Genomic DNA, 22,141 nt, shown 5'->3' with positions numbered 1-22,141 from the left:
TTTCTGTCTGGTGCAGTTTTATGTGGCAATTGATTTGATTGGGAAATGTTTGTCTGAAAGGGCAGTCCTAGTAAGTACAGCGCAAAAGGATGCTTGTATTATGCTCTCCTAGAGAAGCTGCTTAATGGCAAGCTAAGAGCAGGGGAATATGAATCACAAATTGAAGAATTCATTTCCTGGCATCTCACAGTGCAAACTACCCTCCAGTTTCAGAGGCTGCCTGAGTTTTCTGCACAATGCTTTTAAGAGTCATATTGCTTTTATAGTATTTTTATGGTCAGAAAAACGTGCATTATTGCCTCCTACTCCTGCAAACTGTAATGCTAAGAGGGAAGACAAAGTTTTCTTTATTTTTATGACATCTCATAGTTGTGGTTGATGCTCTTGAACGACATCTCACAAGCTTATGTGCTAGATGTAGAGGTAAGGTCTAAAGGTATAAATAAATAAAGGTCTAAGGTATAAATACCACCTATTTATAAAAGAAAAAAGTTACGGTTAAAAGCTTAAATATTGGTTTGTGTATCTACTGGGAGAAACAAAAGTCTTCCGTGAGCAGCTCTGTTTTATCAACTGACTTCTCCGTCACCACTGCAGTGTTTTTCCCTAGCGATAGTCTGGGGTTTGGTCAGTGTCACACCTCACCTGGTCTGTTCCTGGCCTCTGTGTTATATTTGTGACTGGGTGGGCAGACTGAGCTCTGCTCCTACATCAGAGGGGTTTACATCCTTTGCGGTGGCCACATTTAGATGGAGCAAACAACTCTTATTATCAATAGAATTATCCACATTGTTGGTGGCCACCTCTTCACTTGAAGTGTTCACTTTATTTATCTGGAATTGATCTGCAAACTGAATCTGGTTTGCCTTCCTTTTAAAAGGGGGCAATCATGACAGAGTGTGGGAGTTGTTCCCTGCGCTGGGGGTGGATGTCGCACAGCAGCACCATGCAATAATTAAACTGATTTTTATGAAGATTAAATCATGTTTGATTACTGAGCCTCTGCTTTTCCTCTGGGAGGGGGAGTAGTACTGAAAAAATAATTGTGCCCATAAGTAAGCAGAATAAAGAAATCATTGTCCAAGTATAAAGTGAGGGACATAAGTCTAGAGATCAAGGAGAGATTAGGATCTCACCATTGATAGCTTGAATTGCCAAAGTTAATTACTGGAGTGCTGCCCATTGGACAGGTCCTCATAGCAACTTCATCAGTCTTCAGCTGTCAGAGTACTGAATGTCAGTAGAACATGTATGTAAACACAGGGATTATTCCCAAAACATTCATGAGAAGGTTGTGTTTTCTAGAGTGTCTAGGAAGTTAACAGTGGATCTGGAATAAAAATCCCTTGGCCCCCTTTCAGATGAACCTTTTTCACTTATTTCTTTTGGAGAAGAGAACATCTTCCCAAAAACATTTCACAGGTGGAGAAAGCTGCCACTTCCAGGTCAGATAAGTAGGACAAAACTCAGTCGGCGTTAAAGCATGAATGTTAAAACTAAAACATCTTCCAGTTTTACTGGGGCTTATGAAACTCTTGTTCTGGACTTGCAGCAAGAAACTCTGATTTGGTTTGGTTGTCATTGTTTTTAAGCAATAACTTCTGGATCTTCTCTCTGAGAGCACCCAGAAAGCAACCTTTTTGAGAAACTTAATGTGTAAAAGTACCTCTATCTCTACATTCTCAACTGGTACCTCTGTACATTAAGTCTGCACTGTAAATTGGATCTGCTTTGACTGTAAATAATCTTCCATTATCTGCAAGAAACCGCTTTGTGGCATCTCCTGCTTATGGGTTCCCCAAGCTATCTGCCTGCAGTTGGGTACAAATGTTGCCTCAGTAGCCGGTCCCCTCAGTAAGTTACTCTGAGAGGCTCAGCTCCTAATGCTCCAGAGCCCTTAAATGGGATTGTAGCATGGCAGGAAAGCAATTTGCAACTCTGCCTTCTTAAGGATTTTGTCTGGCTTTAAGTGGACTAAAAGCTTTCAGTTAAAGTGGTGCCCTGTCACTGCAAGGCAGTCACTCTGCTGACCTTCCAGCTGAAGGAGACCCGGGTGGCATCAGAGTCATCTAAAACTGAACTTGCTTCCCCTCTTATTTTTTCTTTTTCTGCTCCATACAAGAGTATGCCTCCCCCTTCTTTCACGGGGAAGATCTAGGCATCCAGGATTAAAAGATGGTAGAAATAATTTATAGGCTTGCCAGACCAGTTCTGCTTGACCCAAACCCAGTTAAAATCGCAACATTGCGGACACTTGTCAGTTAATAGAAATGATGATGTTTTCCAGGAGCAGCAATTCGTGCAGCACTGAAACCCATCTTGTGTGAAACTCTCCTGTTGGAGGGCTTGTACAGATCTGATACTCTTGTGGTGGGGGTGTGTTTTTGTTAGATCTTGAACCTACATGCAGTGTGGCTTGTAAAGCTCAGTGGGCTTTGTTCAGCAGCTTGAGCCATCGCTGTCTTCAGTTGCCTGAGTACTCCTTTAGGTAGGAAAGCTTATTCCAAGTTAGAGTGTGTGCAAACTAAGCTAGGCAGAACAAGAGCAGCTTCGCAAAGGGCAAATCCCACATCACTGTGTGTTGCTAAAGGTATCAAGGTTGGTACTGGGCTGCTGAGCTATTAAAGCATCTTAAATTTGAGCTCTTTGCCCAGCGAGATAGGTGTTGGAGCTCTAACAAAAGAGAAACATCTGTTTAACCTGCTAATACCTGCGCATTTCATTATCTGTAGGTCTGCCCACAGCAGTAGTGAAGGTTGAACTACAACAAATATAGGTACTGCCCAGGCTTGATCAGTGTGAGGCCTGGATGGGTTGAAAGCTGTAACCTTTCCCCTGCCCATGCAGTGTGGCAGGGACAGTCAGTCCTGGGATGTAAGATGCAGCTGCTCTGCCTGGTGCTCTGTCCCTGCACTGTGTCCAGTTCTCTTGAGGTTTAACTCAATGAAGCAGGTCTAAGATGAGCTCGTTTGAGAGGTCTGTTTCTTTTCCAGAACCTAATCAATAAGATGTGGCTTGGGGTCCCATCTCAAGACAAAATGGAGATCCGCAGCTGCCTGCCCAAGCTCCTTCTGGCTCACCATAAAACTCTGCCTTACTTCATTAGGAACAAGCTCTGCAAAGTCATCGTGGATATTGGCCGGCAAGACTGGCCAATGTTCTACCATGACTTTTTCACTAACATCTTGCAGGTAAGGAGTTTATAAAGAGAAAACTTGTATTAAACTTATATTAATTCGTGGAGAGATGTTATTTTGTTTCCTTGAGTAGTGACTTGACAGAGGTTAAAAACTACATGAAAAGCAAAATTGCTTCTTAAACTCTTCTTCCTTTTTAATTTTGCAGATGAACCTTAGCTTCCTACGTAATATTTTTCTTATGTTAATGTGTTTTGACAAAGCAACAAGTATCAACAGCAGTTTGAATTTTAACTGTTTCATCATCATAGACTGGTTTAAGCTGGAAGGGACCTTAAAGCTTCCAGTTCCAACCCACTGCCATGGGCAGGGGCACCTTCCACTAGACCAGGTTGCTCCAAGCCCTGTCCAACCTGGCCGTGAACACTGCCAGGGATGGGGTAGCCACAGCTTCTCTGGGCAGCCTGTGCCTCACCACCCTCACAAGGAAGAATTCAGGAGTAATTATTGAAAATTTAGGGATTGTGTGTTTTTTTTTTTTTTTTTAAGGTAAAAAGTGAGTAATGCTATGGATGCATCCCTAGATGATTCTCACAAATGAAGTTTCTGAATGTGGCTGTTGGAGATGTTTCACCTAACAGCCAAAGACACCATAAAACCTTTGGTGCTTCATCATGTAAAGTCACAGGTGGAACGTTTTTGGGGTGTTTATTAAGAGAGCTCTTGCAGGAAGACCAAAGTATATATATTGGAGGATCCTGGCTGAGACAGTGCCATTAGTTTGAATGTTGGTTGTAATTCAGCATCTTCAAGAATGAAGCGTGAGCCCAGTGAACAGCTTGCTGCCACTGGAGCCTGAAGAGGCTGGTGCAAAACTCCTCTTTTGGTATAAGGACCTTGTTTCCATTTCTCTTAAAATTAGTCATAATCGGCTTAAGGAGGCTGAGTATAAACTGAAGTGCTGCGCTATCTTTTTTCTGCTGACATTGATTGAATGCAGCTATGCCCACAGACAAGCCACAGGCAGTTATTTAAATAAATCAAAGTCCTTGAGTGTCATGAGTTTCTTTAAGAGAAATGGATCTAGTATTAATTTCAAATTTAAAAATGTGCTAACCTGGCCTACAGAGCCTGTTACTAACTGGTGTAATTTCTTTTCAGATAGCTTTCTGTGGTCATGTAGTGCTACATGCTGCAGTTTTTTCCTGGGTAGTCAATTTGACAATGAGACAACTGTCTAAGCTTTGATTTCACCTGGATATGAGCTGAAATGCTGTCTGGGCTTCTACTTGCTTTGGAGGTTATCTTGAGTGATTGCAGAGCCCAGTTTGGGAATTGTTTTCATTAAGCCCCTCCTTTTGGACTCACCTGCAGAGGAAAATGATCCTATAAATTAACTTCTGTAGCACTTTCCAAAATACTCAGAGAAAGTGGAATTAAACCACTAATACTGACCTCCAAGACCTCCAAATAATGAAGAGTAGCACAGGAGCAGAATGAGCTGCTTTTGGAGTTGCAGGTGACTACTGTCTGAAGACTTCTGAAATCATTTGGAGCAACTGGTTCGTTCTTTAGCATTAAATTGTATCCCAGTACTGCAAACCTTTTATTGAACCATTTGAGGGCTGGAGAGAAGTGACTTGGACTGTTGTGTTGTCATTATGCAAACACAGAAGGTTCTGCTTTGTTTAAAATTACTGAAGAACCAGTCCATGGTATTGCTAAATTTCCTGGTATTCTCTGAGAGAGGACGATTCAGACTCTTTGCAACTTCCTAACAAGTTGTGTATTTCATTTAATTCTTTAGCTGTCTGCTCTTGTGCCATCGTGCTTCCTTTCTGAGAGCCAAGCTCATGTATGTCTAGACCAAGAGCTTTTGGATGGGCGTTTTTCCGCTATGTGTAGTCTTAGCACTGTTAACTCAGCCTGTCTCTGGCTTGGAAGGTCAGGGAGATTAGGACCCAAGTCAGGCTTTATTACAGAATTTGTTACTTCAAGGATTAGTTGTAGTAATCATGATTGGCTTTAGTCTTCTTTTTCCCAGAGGGGGTAGTGCATAAACTATTTTGGATGTTCCAGGTCAGCAGTGAAGAGCAGTGCTGTCTTTCAGCTGAAAATAAAACCTTGTCCCATTTGAATGTGTCTTTAATAATCACAGTGGCTACCAAGGGCAAGAATCCCTTTCTCCAGTTTTCTTCCTGCATGTGGTGGAAGTTACTGTTTTTAGGGGAAATACGATTTACAGTTCGAGATGTGATACAGAGGCAAGGAGAGGTTGGATCCTTGAGCTGTGTTCTGGTGTCAGCTGATGTTCACGGCAGCTTTTTGTCTGCATAGGGAGGGCTTTTTAGTGGGAGACTGCTTGGCTGCTGGTGCAGGCTCCTGAGCCCAGCGTGGCTGCAGCCCTGTTACATGGTGAAACTGCTGGTGCTGAGGCAGTTCTGAGAAGTGATGATGTCAGCAGAAGGCAGTAAACAGAAGCAACAGACTGTTCCTGGTAAACATGGTGAAACAGAGAATGTGTGCAATGACATTAGGAAAGCTCTCTTGAAACCCCAGGGATTCCCATGGTACTTAACTGTTGCAGCATCCTAGATTAATGTCTCAGGAAATCAAATATTTGCAGTTCTCTTCCTTCAACATGCAGCACTGAAAATGGTGGGAACTGATACTCTAGTGGTCTTGAAGCACTTGTAAACTGCTAGCAGTGTTGATAATCCCACTTGTCAGCCAAGTGCTTTACAGAATGCTATCATCACATGTTGCACTTGTGTTTTCCCCTCAGTTAATTCAGTCTCCTGTGACCACTCCTCTGGGACTGATCATGTTGAAAACTACTTCGGAAGAGCTGGCATGTCCAAGGGAAGATCTTAGCGTGGCCCGGAAAGAAGAGCTCCGCAAGCTGCTCCTAGACCAGGTGCAAACAGTGCTTGGGCTCCTCACAGGTATGGGTTACTGCTCTTGAACCTTGAAACAAATATCCTCCTTCACCAGGTTTATGATGCTAGAACATTCTGGGTTCAGTGAAGCAACATGTTGGCAATATAGTGGCTGCTCCTGTAGTTTGAGCATTCAACTCTACCTTTTTTCGGCGTTTGGGTCAGCTTACTATGAAACAACTCGTGCAGTAGAGCAGCTCTATAGCTCCACATCCCCCCCGTTATTAAGAGGGATTATGTGTATAAGCACTTGGTAATTTTCTTGAGCTCACTAGGAAAAGACAGTGTTCCTTGTCAAAACACTGAAGATGTGTTCTACTGAAGTTCTCTTGCAGTCTCCAGTATGTTTGTTGATCTGTCTATCTCTTAGCAGGCTGTTCTGAAAAATCTCTCTTTGGGCAGGTATTTTGGAGAGCATCTGGGACAAGCACAGCGCTACTGCTGCCACTCCACCACCATCCCCAACTTCAGGAGAAAGTGGTAAGGATGGCTAAATCTAGATGATATTTCCATATACTTAAACTTGTAACATCAGGCACAGATTCCTTTCTTTGCTGTCTAATCTCTTGTAATAACCCTTTCCTAGAGCTTTTCATAGGACAACAAATTCCTGGTTGGAAAGACAGACCTTACCTAAAGCGATTTCCACTGCAGGGGATGCCCCACAGAAAATGCCACCTTGTTGTAAAGTGCACATATAACTTCTTTTTATCCTCAGATGGCAAAAAGCTTTCTGAAGTATCAGTGCAAAATGCTCTAACAACAGGGATTTGGCTTTGCCCTCTCTGAATTTTAGCTCTAAGTGCATCGAAAGCCAAAGTGGAGTAAAACTGAAGACCTAACTAAAAAAAAGGGTGGCTAGAACATCATGTGTGTGTGTTTATATATGTATATATATACATATACATATACATACTGAAAGTTTGTTTTTTACCTCTTCCTGTTGAGTCTTTTGCATGGGTATTTAACTTATCTAAACTCATTTACATATATTTTTATAGTTACTTTAAATAGAGAATTTATTTCTATGTCTTTATACTTGGGTCACACTTCATTTATACTGTTAAGTCTAAATAAGGGGTGGATGCATTAGGGTCCCCCTAGGCTTAATGCTTATCTTGATGATTACCAGTTTCTCTTCTGCCTTTATGTAACACGGGTTGTTGTTACTTTTCGCTCACCCAAGCATTGTCCAGCAGATTGTGGTGTCTTTGTTCCTGATCCTTGGAAAGCAAAGTAGGGAGGAATACCAGGATGCAGTGAAATCATTATGTTGTTTGATCTTGGGTCCGTTTGCTTTTAACAAGGAAAAAGAAGGGCTTAGGGTCTGGAACCCAGTTGTGCATAGAGAGAAGATGAAAGGCTTGTGGATCCAGTATTTTGTTCTCCAGGGTCATACTGATACCCGGTTGTGCTTGGTGCTGTTCTGTGAGTTAACACAGTTTTAACTTTGTCTCTCTTGTCTTTGGGACCTTAAACAGCTAATTGAGAGTTGCAGATCAGTTTATTGTGGCCACATTACACTAGTAGCTTAAAACAGCTGCCTGTGTTAAGCTTTTGTTGATGTTTGGGTGAGTGTTAAAACTTTCACGTTTAAGTTTGGGCAGAATTTCAAGTGCTTCTTTCCTGTAGAAGAGCTTAAGGCACTTTTACAGTTGTATACAAAACATACTTAATGGGAAGAAATATTTCCATGTGTTTAGAGAGGGTGGATTTTGCTGTAGCTTGCACAAGTTTAAAAGAAATAAAATATTAACAGAAAAAAACAAGGCTTGTGTTACTTAGCAAGAGTGGGTGTGCTGCGGGAGTGCAGGCTGCACCCACCCTGGCAGCAAGAGCCTCAGTGCTTTCATAAGATTGGGGTCTTCCATGGGAAGAAGCTGGTTTATGTTGGTGTCAGCTGTTGGTAGCCAGTTCCTCAGTGGCCAAGGACTCTGTGTTGTTACAAACCAGGTTGGGTTGCTTGGTGAGCCCAAGTGTATGCTGCAGATGATGGTTAATGCAGGTATGTCCAAGGCCGTGCCTGCAGGAGAGGGTGCTGCACCATGAACAGCAGCTTCCAGAATTAACTTGGAAAAAACTAACGCTGTTTTGGCTTGAGGTGCTGGTAACTTAAACTGATGCAACCCAGAAAATCTGTGTTTTGTTGTCTAGAGTTGTAATGAAAAGTAATCAGTGGAATGAATTCTGGGCTGATTGCTGGTGGGAGCCTGTGTGAGGTGTCCTCTCAGCTCCTCAGTGCATCACTGCATGGTGTTTGTGCTGAGGCAGCTTTTCATCTGCCTGTGCATTCACCTTGTGACTTTAGATTACAGTTCTCAAAGTGGAAGCATGCTGCATTTCTGTTCTGGGTCTTTCTCCCCTTTCAGGGGAAACAAACAAACTGTACACAGCATCTTTTCAAGGTAATTGCTAGTAATGAAGACTACACTGCAATTCCTTTAGCAGTTCAGGCTTGGTTTCACTGGGTCCTCTTATGCAAACTTGCTTATTGGAAAATTTCTCTGGTTTTCTTTTATGCTCTGCCTCAGCTACTCTCTCTATGTTAAGATTGGTTGATTAAAGTTCTTGAAGTCGAAAAGGAAGAGCACTGAGTGCTTCCCTCTTGTCCACTGCTTGCTCACTTTCTGGTTTCATGAAGAGCTATCTTAATTTTCTTTATTAACCAAATGTCCTTTGGGTGGCTATTTGAGGACAGTTGAATGATCCACAGTGGAGAAGGAACACTGATGGGGTTGCTAACATGAGTTGCTAACATGGAGAACCTATGAGGTTTAAAGACATACTCAAGTCTGTAGTGGTGAGTGGCAGTCCTAGCATTGCACATTTATGTGTCCTTACTTGCGGGCAGAGATGAATGTGTGATTGGAAGGTGAACTATAGGACAAACATGGGTTTAGTGAAACTGACATTAAATTTTGCGCTGCAGATGTTAATTGTTTCTGTGTCCTTTAAGTCTGTGAAATCTGTGAGATGACCAAATCTTTTTACTCACATAGCTGTATTTGAGTCTCATTCGTGCAGCAAAGGCTTCCTGTTTACTGCTGACACTTAAAACTTTTTTTGTTGCTTAGATGAGGCCACCTTATTTTTCTCCTTATATTTAGGTGAAATTAAAGGTGCTCCAAAAAGGAAAGTAGGCTTCAGAGTCCTTATAAATATTTAATATCTTCCATCAGAGCCAAAATCTCTTTTGAAACTTTGAAAAGCTATGCTTCCTGTTTTTGTACAGGGAAGCAGAGTGGTTACTTGCAACTCTTGCACAGTTCTTAAGTAGCACTTAGAGACAATGTTAAACTCATTTCTCATGCTGCTTTAGCAAAGGAACTCTGATAACATTCTATGTTGGGAAACATTTGAATTTCTGCATCAGTATAGAATTTACTCGGCAATAATCTCTCGGCATCCAAATAGCTGTGCATGATTTATAGCTCTTTCTTCGTCAGGCGTATGCAGTCGCGTATGGTGAACAGATGAGAAGCAGAAATGTTTGCTGCTGCTGACTTGTGCAGAATAGCCTCATTCCAACCCCTCCTGAGAGTTTTCTCCTTGTGCACAAATACATTCGATCCTGTAAATTTATCACCTCTTTGCAAAGACACCAGATTTAACTTAAAATCTGAATTTTAGTAATTTAACTGGGTGCAAAGCACTGATTGCTATGAGTTACGGAGCCCAAATTTACAGTTTCTGGTGCTGATGGATTGAAAGATGTCAGTCTTTGATTCTCATTGATTTTTGTGGAACTTGCTGGAGTGGACGTTTAGAAGAAGCATATCTGTTTCTGTAAAAACACAGTGCAAGCAGCTCTCACACTGCAGCCTATGTATAGTTGTGGATGACACCATGGAGGCTGCTTTTATGTAAAGACTAAGTGCAGGGTTATCTAATTCTACGGAAGCAGCATGATGCCTTAAGTTTCTGGAGCAGAGCAGAAATAAAGAACTGTAAGGTATGGCAGGGAGTTATGAATTTAGTGATATACAACATTGATCTTGATGACAAATGGAGACTTAAGGGGAATCTGTTCACCATGCATACTTCTGAGTGCTTTGGAAATAGCTCAGTAAATCATACCTGTTATTTTCATACTACTGGTGCATTGGGTCATTTAACTTTCCAAAGGAAAAAAAAAAAAGAATACTTGGATTTTCTGTGGAGAGCTTCACATTCTGTAATGTAGCAAGTCCCTGTGGATTTCTAAAGGTGAAGGCATTTGTACTCCAGAGGATTGAATATCCTGGGGAGGGTGAACAGGTTTTCAGTGCATGGAAGCCTGCAAGATAGCCGTCAGCTTCTGTGGAGAAAGGCAGCTGACCTGCCGGTGTCCATGTGGATTTCCATAAAGCTTTCAACAAGGCTTTGTAGCAAAAGCTTTAGGGAAAGCAAAGAGCATCAGGGATAAGGAGTCTCTGGATCATTAATACATTAGGTAGAAGGTAGGAGACAAAAGGTAAGTGGAGATAGTCCCATCTTGCCATGAGAAAGGATGTCACCTCTGGTATACTGCTTGGAACTGTGCTCATGGACATACTTGTTAGAGACTTTGGAAGAGGGCTTAGTAAAGAGACAAAGAGGCTTGTCAAGGGCATCAAGATGGTCAAAATGGTGAGGAGGGTGTGACTGAAGACCTACGGGAAGGTCTTGTATGTCTGTGGGCAAATGGAAGGTGAAACACAATGCAGATTAGTATAACCTGTGTTTGGGTTATTCTTTCTATATGTATGTGTGTGTGTGTATATATGTGTGTGTGTGTGTATATATATATATGCTCGTCTCATGCCAAATCACAGGTTCCAAACTCACCTTCAGTATGCAGAATTCCCTTCTGAGGATTGCACCATATGATTCAACAAAAAAATTAGGTCAGTAGCAGTCAAAAATAGCTATCTGCTATGGTGCTGCGTGGAATTAAGGTTCATCTACACCTTGAATAGTGGCTGCAGTTATTGTCTTCCCTTATCAATAGGCATAGAGTAGAAATGGTAGCTTTGTAGAAGGCAATAAAGATGATTGAGGGTATTGAATGACTTCCATATAAGTAACAAGACAAGTGGTGCTCTTCACTCCCTCAGAGAAATTGAGAGCAAGGAGCTGCAGTAGAAACCTACTGAGTGACATGTGAATGGAAAGAGATTATTTCTTTTCCCTGTTTGGGTACAGAAGATAGGAAATGAAACAATCAGCTGAAAAAGCCGCAAACCAAGCCTGTCTTTGCATGGTATATAGTTAAGCTGTGGAACTCTGTCACAGAATGTTGCAAACAACTGAGTTTATGTGGCTGCAGTTGGAGACTAGATAAAGTCATGGAACCTGCCTATGGCAGGGGGGTTGGAAGTAGATTATCTTAAGGTCCTTTCCAACCCTAACCATTCTGCGATTCTAAGATAAGTCCTGAGGCTGTGGAGAATCCTTCAAAACCCTGCCTGGCTTCAGAAACCTTTGTAAGGCAAGTGGTTGGAGGCTGGGGAATGGGGTCTGTGCCTGCCTGGGCTTTTGGTCACTGACAAAAGGTACCATATTAAGTAGGCTTCTTGGTCTGACTCAGAACATCTGCTCTTACATCATCCATAAGCTGTCACATACAAGCAGATGCAACTCTGCCAAGGTTCAGTATAACATGGAGGTGCCAGAGAACCCATGCAAGCTTACATCAAGGATGGCTGACCTTGTGAAGGGCGTGAATTTATCCTAAATTCCTAAAATACATGCCATGGCACTGCTGTTTTCCAAAACACTGTGAATGTGCTTCCCAGCCTGATCTGATGTGAGATCTGATCAAAACTCCTGAATTCCTGAAGAGAAAAATCCCTAGTTCATCTTAGACGAGTCTTTGTGCACTAACCTGCTGAATGCCACAGGCTCTGACAGCTTTTGCTTTATAGCTAGGGCTGGTCAATAGCAGCTTTTGAAGGGAATTGCCTTGACTTATAATGCAGATGTGTGCTTTGTATCCCAGGTGACCTATTGAGTAGCCTGTTGCAGAGTCCCAGTGCAGCCAAACTGTTGAACCAGCCAATCCCCATCCTTGACACGGAAAGTGAATACATATGTTCCCTGGCGCTGGAGTGCCTGGCACACCTCTTCAGCTGGATCCCTTTATCTACTAGCATCACTCCATCACTCCTCACCACCATTTTCCACTTTGCTCGCTTTGGCTGCGACACCCGTGTTCGGAAGATGTCTTCTGTCAATGGCAGCAGCCAGAACTCAGTGTTGGGACAGGAGCGCGGCCGCCTTGGTGTTTTGGCTATGTCTTGCATCAATGAACTGATGTCTAAGAACTGTGTGCCTATGGAGTTTGAAGAGTATTTGCTGCGGATGTTCCAGCAGACTTTCTACCTCCTGCAGAAGATTACCAAGGAGAACAACGCTCATACGGTGAAGAGCCGGCTAGAGGAACTGGATGAAAGGTAAGAGCAACCAACAGCTAAGTAGCTGTGCTAGGGCCTCTTGCTTTCTAAAGGACAGTGTTTATTACTTTGTAGTCATGCATGGTGTGTCTAATCGCCTTTTTTTCAGAGTACTGTGCTGAGGGAGACAGGCAGAAAGGTAGGTGCCTACAGGTAAGGTTCCCGTGAGGGGCTGAGTTTGCTAAGAGACCATGGTGGCACACGTTGGTATTCTTTCCTGTCCTCTTCTTCCCCTTTCCCCCCGTTCGTTATTGTTTGACTGCAGGTCTGAGGTGGCACAAGAGCTGAACCTGCCCTTCATTCAGTTGTAACAGAAAACAGAAGAGGCTCAGTGAGGTAAAGGCATTGCAGTATCCCCTTTCTTGGTCGGTATCTGCCTTCTCTGCTTAAACTCAAACATACAAAGAGTGGGTAGATATTCTACGAGTCATGACTCGAAAGAAAATAGAAGTAGTTTCCTACCCTTCACTGAGATGTGACAGTTTCCTCATTGCTTTTTCATTTTTACTTATTTTTGTTTTTAACACCACCAAAAGACAGCCTTGGTTGCTCCATTCATGGCAGCAGTGAATGGCTCTGCTGCAGGGGCTGTCTGGCTTGACAGAAGGCAGCAAGGAAGACAGAGCATCTTGGGAGACTGTACTGTTATTTTGCAGACTGTTACTGCCACCTTTTTGCCTAAATCAGCTTAATTCTGTGATATCAGATATCCCTACTCTGTAGAATCCCAGACTGGTTTGGGTGGGAAGGGTCCTTAAAGCTCATCCAGTCTCAACCCCCTGCCATGGGCAGGGACACCTTCCGCTAGACCAGGTTGCTCCAAGCGCCATTCAACCTGGCCTTGAACACGGCCAGGGAAGGGGCAGCCACAGCTTCTCTGGGCACCCTGTGCCAGTGCCTCAGCACCCTCAGTGTCTTGCTGTTGTGTTGAGTGGTTGAATCCACCTGTTGGCAGGGTGGTGGAAGAGGTGAGGGCTTGAAAGCTGCCTGTTGTTTCAGGCTGCTGCCATGGGGAGCCTGTCAGGCTGGGGCTCATGGTGGGCCATAGGTTGTGACTGTGTGAATGTGCTCAGTGTCCTGTTACAGGTACATGGTGCTGCTGTGTAAAACTTGATCCCCAGTGCAGCTGCAAGGACTTTGAGCTTTTGGGTGCTTTGTGTTGGGTTTGGTTTTTTTTTGTTTGTGGTTTGTTTTTGGGTTTTTTTTTAATACCAAGAATAAAAACGAATTTAGGAAACAAACCATGGGTCCATTTGTAGGGATGATTTGCATGTTTCTTCTGTAAAATGCCATTTTTTCTTCTCTTTAGATGTGTAACTTTGGGGTGATAAACTTAGATTAATCATGACTTCTGCTTAACAGTGAATTCTGTTTGTTCATTCTTTTACTAACTTGCTCCGACTTCAGTATCACTGGGTCCTAGAAATAAGACGTATGAATGTGCCACCATTGCATACAAGGTGTGTGCACAGAGTGCCAGGATTTTCACTCTGGATTTCAGAAAAGCTTTCTTGGAACCCCACAATCTCTTGTATCACTTTGTTCTTTCTTTTATGGAAAACATGAGCAAGCAGCCTTCACTGGCAAGACTGCAGGAAGTCTCTAGCTGTGTTGGCCTTCGTGATATGGTATTGCCATATTATCGTGTTCTGCTGCTTAGATATGTTATCCACAGAGATTTGTTGGTGTCTGTAATTGTGAGACCCCTTCATTGTGAAGGTCTGAAATAGGAATGTAATTGTGTTCTGGAAACTGGAAAGATTTAGCTGGCTTCTGGAGGAGTGGAGCTTTCTCTGGGCTGACTGTCCTCTCTGTGGAAAGGGATGTGAGGATTTTCCCTTTGTATATATCCCTGTAGGGCATAGCTATACTTGTATGTCTAAATACATCCAGCTGTACTGCATGAAAGTGTCGGCTTGGACTGAAAAAACTCCTAGAATTGTAGAGTGGTTAGGGTTGGAAAGGACCTTAACAATCAAATCCTGAAGAGAACTGGCACTGAAGAAACTTCAGGTAGTTTGCTGTCTTCAGAACCTGCTTGCCCTGGGTCTGTTCCTTCCCTTCTTCTCATGGTGCTGGTTATTTTTGTTCTTTTACAAAGTGCTCTTGAACAGCTGGTACTACCAAACTAGTCTGGAAAAAGAGCAAGCTGAAACTGTCTTTTGCTTTTTTTGTGTTTGGTTTAAACTTGAGGATCCCAGAACATGGCAAGTAAGGATCCAACCAATGGCCCAGTGGCTGCAGAAGGACCTTTGGGGCTGGCAGACCTAGGGGCCAAGTAAGAATTTCACTGGTCTGAGATCAGAAGCTCTTCAAGAAATAAAAAATTAAAAGCATGAAGGAGGTGTTTGGATCTGGACTCTTCCTGCTAGCTTTACTTCTGAAGTGTTTGATCTGCGATCAGCTGTGTTTAGTGATCTCTTGTGAAGTAAGCAGTGCCAAATAAAAAGGAAACTTAATCTTTTTGCATATTCAGAGTATTATGTGGTTTTGTAGGCTTGTAACAACCAACAGTGTTGCAGCTCTTTGTTAGCTGGCAGTACTTATGGTCTTGAGTGAAATGTTATTAGGAAGAGTAGGGTTCCCCCCAAAAAAAGCTTGCAGAAAGGAAAAGCAAGGCTGTACAGTAAAACCAGTCCGTTCATGTGTGTCTGAAACTTTGCTAAGCCTAACTTTTTAGTTAAAAGAAAAACTTCAAGTGCTCTTGCACTTTAGAGCTCTTGCCATGTGGGAAGGATGGACTTCTCTGTACACAGCCATGCCACTGGATTGCTGGAGCTCTCAATGTGTATGATGCTGCAATACATTGGTCCTCTGATGGATGCATTGAACTAATGGAGTATTGAACACTCTTCTGTATAAGTAGACATGAAGATGACTTCTAACCTTGATGAAGCTTGTGTTGTGCAGGGTGTGTTCTTAATCCCCAGTAAAAGCCTACCTGCCCCACTGTGGTCCTGGTAATTCCCCCCCAGGTGCATCCTTGGGAACCCTCAGTGCTTCATTGAGGTTGTGCTCTTGCTGGACTCCCTTAAGTGTTGGTAGCAGGCTTCCTTTGGACCTTCACTTTGTGCAGTCCCAAGCATTGAGTAGTCCCATGCTTTGGAATAAGATTTGTCTTTATAGTCTAATTTAGTCACAAAAGCCTGGACTCAGTTCAGAAACTTTTGGATGGTTGGTCTGCACTGCAGGAGAAACCATTCTTCCAAGGTCTCAGCTCCATGGTGCTTCAACTACTCTGTGTAAATGTAACACATGTATTGCTAACTCCTGTGTTAACTTCTTGCTTCCAGCTGAAATCCTCAGCGGTACTATTTATTCCACTAATCCTATCTATATCAGTAAGATGACCCCTGCTATTAATTATTCCTCTAGGGTGGGGGGAGACTGTGCCTATTTGCAGGCCTGGTTGAACTCAAGTATATTTACCTGAATATTAAAAGTTGCTTTTGACTAGACTGTCTTTTCTACTGTTTCAGGTATTAACGGAATGAAGGTAGGTAATTGTTGCAGGGCTTTATATTTTAATTGTTCTACTGGTTGTTAATTGTAACTTTCTTTTATTAAAAGGATTTTGAGTAAATTTGATCACTGTTTCCATGAAATTGCTTTAACTTGTGGCATCCTTCATGTTTTTTCAGTTGTTTTCTCCTTTCCCTTGTAGCTACATTGAGAAGTTTACGGATTTTCTCCGTCTCTTTGTGAGCGTCCACCTACGACGAATTGAATCCTACTCCCAGTTCCCTGTGGTTGAGTTTCTGGCACTGTTGTTCAAATACACTTTTCATCAGGTACAGCCCTGAGACATTGTTTTTCTACGGTCTGTTCTCTCTTCTGTTTTGCACAAAAAACAGGGTTAGCTTGTTTTCCCCAGGGAAGCTGATACCTCAAGTTAGCCTAGGAAAAAAACTATTAACTTGTCTTTCTGGCACTTCCCGTCTAGTGCTGGGGACTTGGAAATGGCTTAATGTGCCCTTGATTTAGTTGGAGACAGGGGTCACATCTTGCAAGAGCAACTTGCCTGGTGTTTATCTTTGGTTTTGCTTTTATTTATTTGCTAGTCCTTGGAACGGACAGTGTTGTCTGGAACAATCATAGAATCCCAGACTGCCTCGGCTTGGAAGGGGCCTTAAAACTCATCCAGTTCCAACCCCCTGCCACAGGCAGGGACACCTTCCACTAGACTGTTAGACGGTTGCTCCAAGCCCCATCCAACCTGGCCTTGAACACTGTCAGTGATAGGGCATCTCCATCTTGCTCATTTTATGTTTGGGGATGCTTTTCTTTCTCCTGAATGTGATTCTTTTATCTGAGGCTTTCCGTGTGAGTTTTGGTATTGTATCAAAAGCCAAGGTTGGGGTTATTGTGTGCTACCTTGCTGTAGAAGCTGTCACAGTGAATTCAAACCCCTGTTAGTCCCCACATATGAATAATGACAAGGCAGCAGATTTATAAAATGCTCGAAGCTGATGCAGCAAGCCATGAGATGGGTTAATGCTGAGACCAGCTTTGTAATTCCTGGGTTCCTACCCTTGTGCAAAATCTTCTGCTCATCTTTTGACGGCTATTAATGTCTCCAATGACTTTCTAGAAGTGTTTTAATAAAGCAAGAAGTCCTTCCTGTGAAGTGTGTGCTAACTCGTGTTTTCATTGTGTGAAATCAGTCTTGCCATAGCTTGCCATACTCATTGTAAATTTTGGGGTATTTCAGCCTACACATGAAGGTTACTTTTCTTGCTTGGACATCTGGACGCTCTTCTTGGACTACCTGACTAGCAAAATCAAAAGTCGTCTGGCAGACAAAGAAGCAGTACTCAACAGGTGAGCAGTGGGGAAGCTCTCAGGGTGTCACAGCTCAAAGATCCTTCATGGTCACCATGGCAGAGGATGTGAGAAACAAGCTGTTGCTTACTCCAGCTTCACGTGTGGTTTGGCCCTTTCTTCTAAAATCGTGAAGTAGAAGAAGTGTTTCACACTCACTCAAAATAATTTAAACTGAGCAGATTAGGGTAGAAAACTGCCACATGCATTGTGGGTGAACTTGGCAGCCAGAGTTAAAAAGCTTTGTGGTCTGCCAGGCCTGGTAAGTGTTTGCACAGCTCATACAAATAATTTAAGAACTAGGAAAAAAGATATTTTATTAGTATTTTAAAATCCCTGTTGAAGTGGAGAATGTGTTTCTGAGAAATATTGCTGAGACTGTGTCTGGAAGTTAGAAGTTCCACTTGCTTATCTCTGCTGGTTGTGTGCATCAGTTGCAACAGTGGTTGGCAGCTCTGCCTTTGTAGGTGCTGTATCCTGAAGTTGGGGGCTTTCTTTGGGTAAGAGTGCCTTTGCTGCCATTTTAAATATCTGGGGAGTACACTGATACTTTGCTCAACTTTTGGAGGCTTAGAAGTGCCATGGCTTGTGCTGTGTTAAGTGCAGAAGGAAGCTGCTTTCCCTCAAGCACACTAAGTGTAAATGGTTGGTTTTTGAAAGGCAGCCTGGCATCATAACCATAAAGAATGAATGTGGAACAGGCTTACACCAGACACTACTCTTCCTCTCAGCATGGGAACCGTGGGGTTTTAATTTCTTAAGTAGTAGGTATTAGCGTTTGAATTCTGTTATAATTTGTTCCTAATTTGCCACTCTCTCCCTAATGCTGTTGAACTCTGCCTTGGTGTTCTGCTCTTCTTCACCTGGCTAATGTGTGTGTAATGCGTACTTGTGTCAAACAGTTTGTGATGGAGAACATGGAAACATACAATAGCTGTCTCTAGATGTGTCAGACTAAAGCAGATTAAGAAGCACACAAGTGGTTGAAGCTTGTACTGCTTTGTCCTCAGGGACAGCATTGACACCAAGAGCTTCCTGCTGTTGGGCGAGCGAGCGCTGCACTTTGACAGCCTGGGAGAGGTTGCACTGCAGGAGCACAGATGACGTTTCCTGTTCTGTGGTTGACAAACTCTGCATTTTGTGCACACTGCAGCTTTTACTATTGGTTGAACTGCTGAATTAAGGGTTACATCATCTGAGTACAAGAAAAAATGGTAGCTCAGCCTCCCTTGCACAGAGAGCTATCAGTTTCTTCAGCTGACCAGGCTGACACTTGGATTACATGACGCTCTGAATGTCTGGTAGTGTATCCTAATGCCTAATTTTCCAACCCGATCACACCTAGAAAAGAGCATGATCTTTTGCACTGGAGCCTAGCTGAGAAAGGAGAAAGGAGGTTTTTGAAACAATCAAATCAGCTTCACTTGAAAGCCCCAAACTTTGATGCTGTGTCATCAGGAATGACTTCATGCTCAGGTGGCTCTGTGCTGATTTTGCAGCTTGGCATTATTCTTAGGTGATCATTGAGGAGGGTTTTCTGTGCTCTCTACCAGCTTCCTAGCTCTGAGAGATGAAAAGACATCTTTCAGTGGCATGCCTTTCGTGTTAGAGTACTAGTAGTTAAAGGGCAGGCTTTGTTTCAGAGGACAAGGGCCTGAATTCTTTGGCCAACAGTGTAGGGAAAGAGGATAGCAGAACAAATAGCCTCAGGGGAGTCTCCCTTTAGAGGTATGCAGCAATAACTGCCCTGTTTCACATATTTCGCATTCACTGCCCAAAAGCAGAGCATCAGACAGGCTGCTGAGGAGCAGCTTAAGCAACAAAAAGCTTTCAGTGCCTCCTGTTCATGCGCATCTGCTGTTATTCCTGGCAAGCCACTCCTACCTTTCCTGTTTTGAACTTGTGGGCTGCTTCTGTTGCTATCAGTTTTCCCTTTCACTTTCAGAGATAGTGGAATGTCAGATATTACCAACCTGTTTTGTTGCAGGTAGTGTGTGGTGTGATGTGAAATGACATGATACTCTTAATCCCAGGATCCGCTTAGGGTTTCCTCAGCAGTCTTCTAAAGCTGTGCTGCAGGATCTTTGCAGTGGCCCACTTGAAATTGTCATCTGTGTGACTTATCTCCTTTGCTGGAAGGGCTGTGGCACAGCAATTCTGCAGAATTGTTGTATCAAACTCTTGCTCTGTTTCTCTGTGGTCATAGGTACGAAGATGCCTTGGTTCTGTTGCTGACAGAGGTGTTGAATAGAATCCAGTTCAGGTATAACCAGGCACAGCTGGAGGAGCTGGATGACGAGACACTGGATGATGATGTAAGGAGCAGAGTTGAACAAGGACAACTACAGGTCCAGAGATTAACTCTTGCACTGATAACACCTGGAATGTCATTCCCAGTGCTCGTGCTTTTGAGTACAAGCTAGACAGTTGCTGCTTCATTCTGTGTGGGGTTTGAGGTTTAAAGCAGCATGAAACACTTATGACAAAACTGGATTTAAGGTCACACTGAAAAGATATTACCTCTGTTTTTAACTTTGTTCTTTTAACTTCTTTGGGGGAGGAGGGGATATAGACACTTACATTCTGATTCTCAGAGGCATTAGGTGTCCACATCTGGTTGTTCTGGAAATTAAGTGCTGAACTACCTCTGATACAAAATCTTTAAGCTGGAGCAGCTCTGCTCTGGAGCCAGGCTGAGAGAGCTGGGCTTGTTCAGCCTGGAGAAGAGAAGGCTCCTTAAGGGGAGGCCATAGAGCAGCTCCAGTGCCTAAAGGGGCTACAAGAAACCTGGAGAGGGGCTTTGGACAAGGGCCTGTAGGGACAGGCCAAGGGGGAATGGCTTTAACCTGACAGAGGGGAGACTGAGATGAGCTCTTAGGCAGAAGCTCTTCCTTGTGAGGGTGCTGAGGCACCGGCATAGGGTGCCCAGAGAAGCTGTGGCTGCCCCATCCCTGGCAGTGTTCAAGGCCAGGCTGGACGAGGCTTGGAGCAAGCTGCTCTAGTGGAAGGTGTCCCTGCCCATGGCAGGGGGTTGGAACTGGATGAGCTTTGAGGTCCCTTCCAATCCAAACCAGTCTGGGATTCTATGATATTTCTACTAAGTCGGTATTTGTAAACATCATCTCAGTACTGATAAATATAGAATTGGAATACATCTATCAAATGGTTGCAAGAGTTTGTTCTGTATAACAGATGCTTGTCACCTGAGCAGTAACTGTTCTTTGGGAGCGAATCCTTATGCCTTATCACTCCAGGGAAACATACGCCCTCATGCCCAGAGCCTGGCTAGGAAAACTATTCTCCATCAGGTACTTAGTGGCACATGAGAATCACAAGAACAGTAACCCTTCAGCATCTGGTTGTCTGCAAAAGCCAGGCTCTGGAAAGGAGCTCGCTAGACCCAAACATCTTAGTTAAGACCTACTAGTCTGCAAAAGCTGTTTCCCTCTGTATGTCCTGTACTTACCTTGGTGTTTCTTCCCGTAGCAGCAGACCGAGTGGCAGCGGTACTTGCGCCAGAGCTTGGAAGTGGTTGCAAAAGTCATGGAGCTCTTGCCAACTCATGCCTTCTCCACACTAGTAAGTTGTTATTCAGACCAAAAGTGCAATGTGGAATGAGCACCAACTGCTGGAGATTGTTGCAAGCTGTTTAATAGAAGCCACAGTGCCAAAGAAGGGAAGGAAATTTGGTTTTGGATGTAAAACCTTGGCAAGAGGAGACCAGAAACTGAAGGAAAAAAATCTTGGGTTTTGGCTTTCTCACATTTCTTGGTGTGTTTTGAAGAGAGTGCTTCATTGAGCATCTGAGTCCTACTTGCTGGACACAAAGCTCTTTAGACCATCTTTCGAAGTGTAAATATTTGGCAGCAGTCCTTCACTGGTGTTTATCTTGGTCTTTATGTTAGGTGGCAGTGCTGTGAATTGGGCAGATGGGTCTTAAGAAGAGTGGAATCTTTGTTTAAATGAAAGGCTGGATATAAATGCTGAAGAAAGTGCCTCAGGCAATTGGGAATTACATCTGATAAACACAGAGAAGTGCTTTGCTTCAGCTAGTTCCACTGCTCTTGCTAAAATTGGTGGTGTAAAAGCTGTTGGGCTTTGTAGCATTATTGTGGGTTTTGAGGAGAAGATCTTGAGGCTGTAAGCCAGTGTAGTTCAACATTCAGAGCACTCAGTGCCTTTTTGCTGGGTGAGAGGAAAGACAAGTAATAGCAGTAGGATCTCAAAGCAAGCCTATTAATTCTCCTGGAGATACTGTGTACCTGGACCTCTGAACCATTCCCAAGAAGCAGAGGAAATGAAGCTACTGCAGGGGCAGAAGATGCCTGACCTGAACAGCTTTTAATTGATACTTGTATTTAAGAACGGTTATGGCTGAGCTGAGCACTATTCCTAGCAAATAAAGTAGTGAACTTAACAGCCCTCATGTGAAAGTACAAGTTGTTCTGCAGCGTGGCACATGGCATGAGTCTGCAAGAGGCAGACAGAGGAGCAGCTGTTTCACTGAGCATATGGGTCATATGGTGAAGAGCATGTGGCTTCCTTAAAGTAACACATTAACATGAGGAAGACTATCTGTTTTTTTTTTTTTAAATAGCTCTCTTCCTGGAGTTATATAAAGACTCTCCACTGTTATTCAGGCACAGCATGTTAGAAACTTGATGGTGAGTGCTTTCTTGAGCCCTGCATTAGATCACTCTTGTATAGTGAATAAAATGGGAGTTTCTCAAGCAGTTTCAGGTGCTTCTCATGGTGCTCTGCAGTGCTGTTGGATGCAGTGGCTGGTCTGTCAGTAGCAAATAATTAAAACAACATACAGCAACTGCTGTTA

At 43.2% G+C, this 22,141-nt stretch overlaps 1 protein-coding gene across 2 annotated transcripts in view; it reads left to right on the top strand.

Annotated features, from left to right (window-relative positions):
• The window catches only part of XPO6 (exportin 6), a 55,402-nt gene that overhangs the window by 18,333 nt on the left and 14,928 nt on the right, over nucleotides 1-22,141 (top strand). The window contains exons 4-11 of one of the 2 annotated variants that reach the window (XM_065683722.1): nucleotides 2,994-3,191; nucleotides 5,923-6,082; nucleotides 6,479-6,556; nucleotides 12,036-12,489; nucleotides 16,154-16,280; nucleotides 17,201-17,310; nucleotides 19,517-19,625; nucleotides 20,800-20,889. In XM_065683722.1, coding sequence (XP_065539794.1) covers nucleotides 2,994-3,191; nucleotides 5,923-6,082; nucleotides 6,479-6,556; nucleotides 12,036-12,489; nucleotides 16,154-16,280; nucleotides 17,201-17,310; nucleotides 19,517-19,625; nucleotides 20,800-20,889 — 1,326 coding nt within the window. Of the gene's footprint in view, nucleotides 1-2,993; nucleotides 3,192-5,922; nucleotides 6,083-6,478; nucleotides 6,557-12,035; nucleotides 12,490-16,153; nucleotides 16,281-17,200; nucleotides 17,311-19,516; nucleotides 19,626-20,796; nucleotides 20,890-22,141 lie in introns of both variants that reach the window. The other variant, XM_065683720.1, reaches the window with a different exon arrangement.

Source organism: Lathamus discolor, chromosome 6 (genome assembly GCF_037157495.1).
Source record: "Lathamus discolor isolate bLatDis1 chromosome 6, bLatDis1.hap1, whole genome shotgun sequence".
Taxonomy (NCBI): Eukaryota; Metazoa; Chordata; class Aves; order Psittaciformes; family Psittacidae; genus Lathamus; species Lathamus discolor.
Note: the sequence above shows the minus strand (reverse complement) of the source record. Positions and strands in the feature narration are given on the sequence as shown.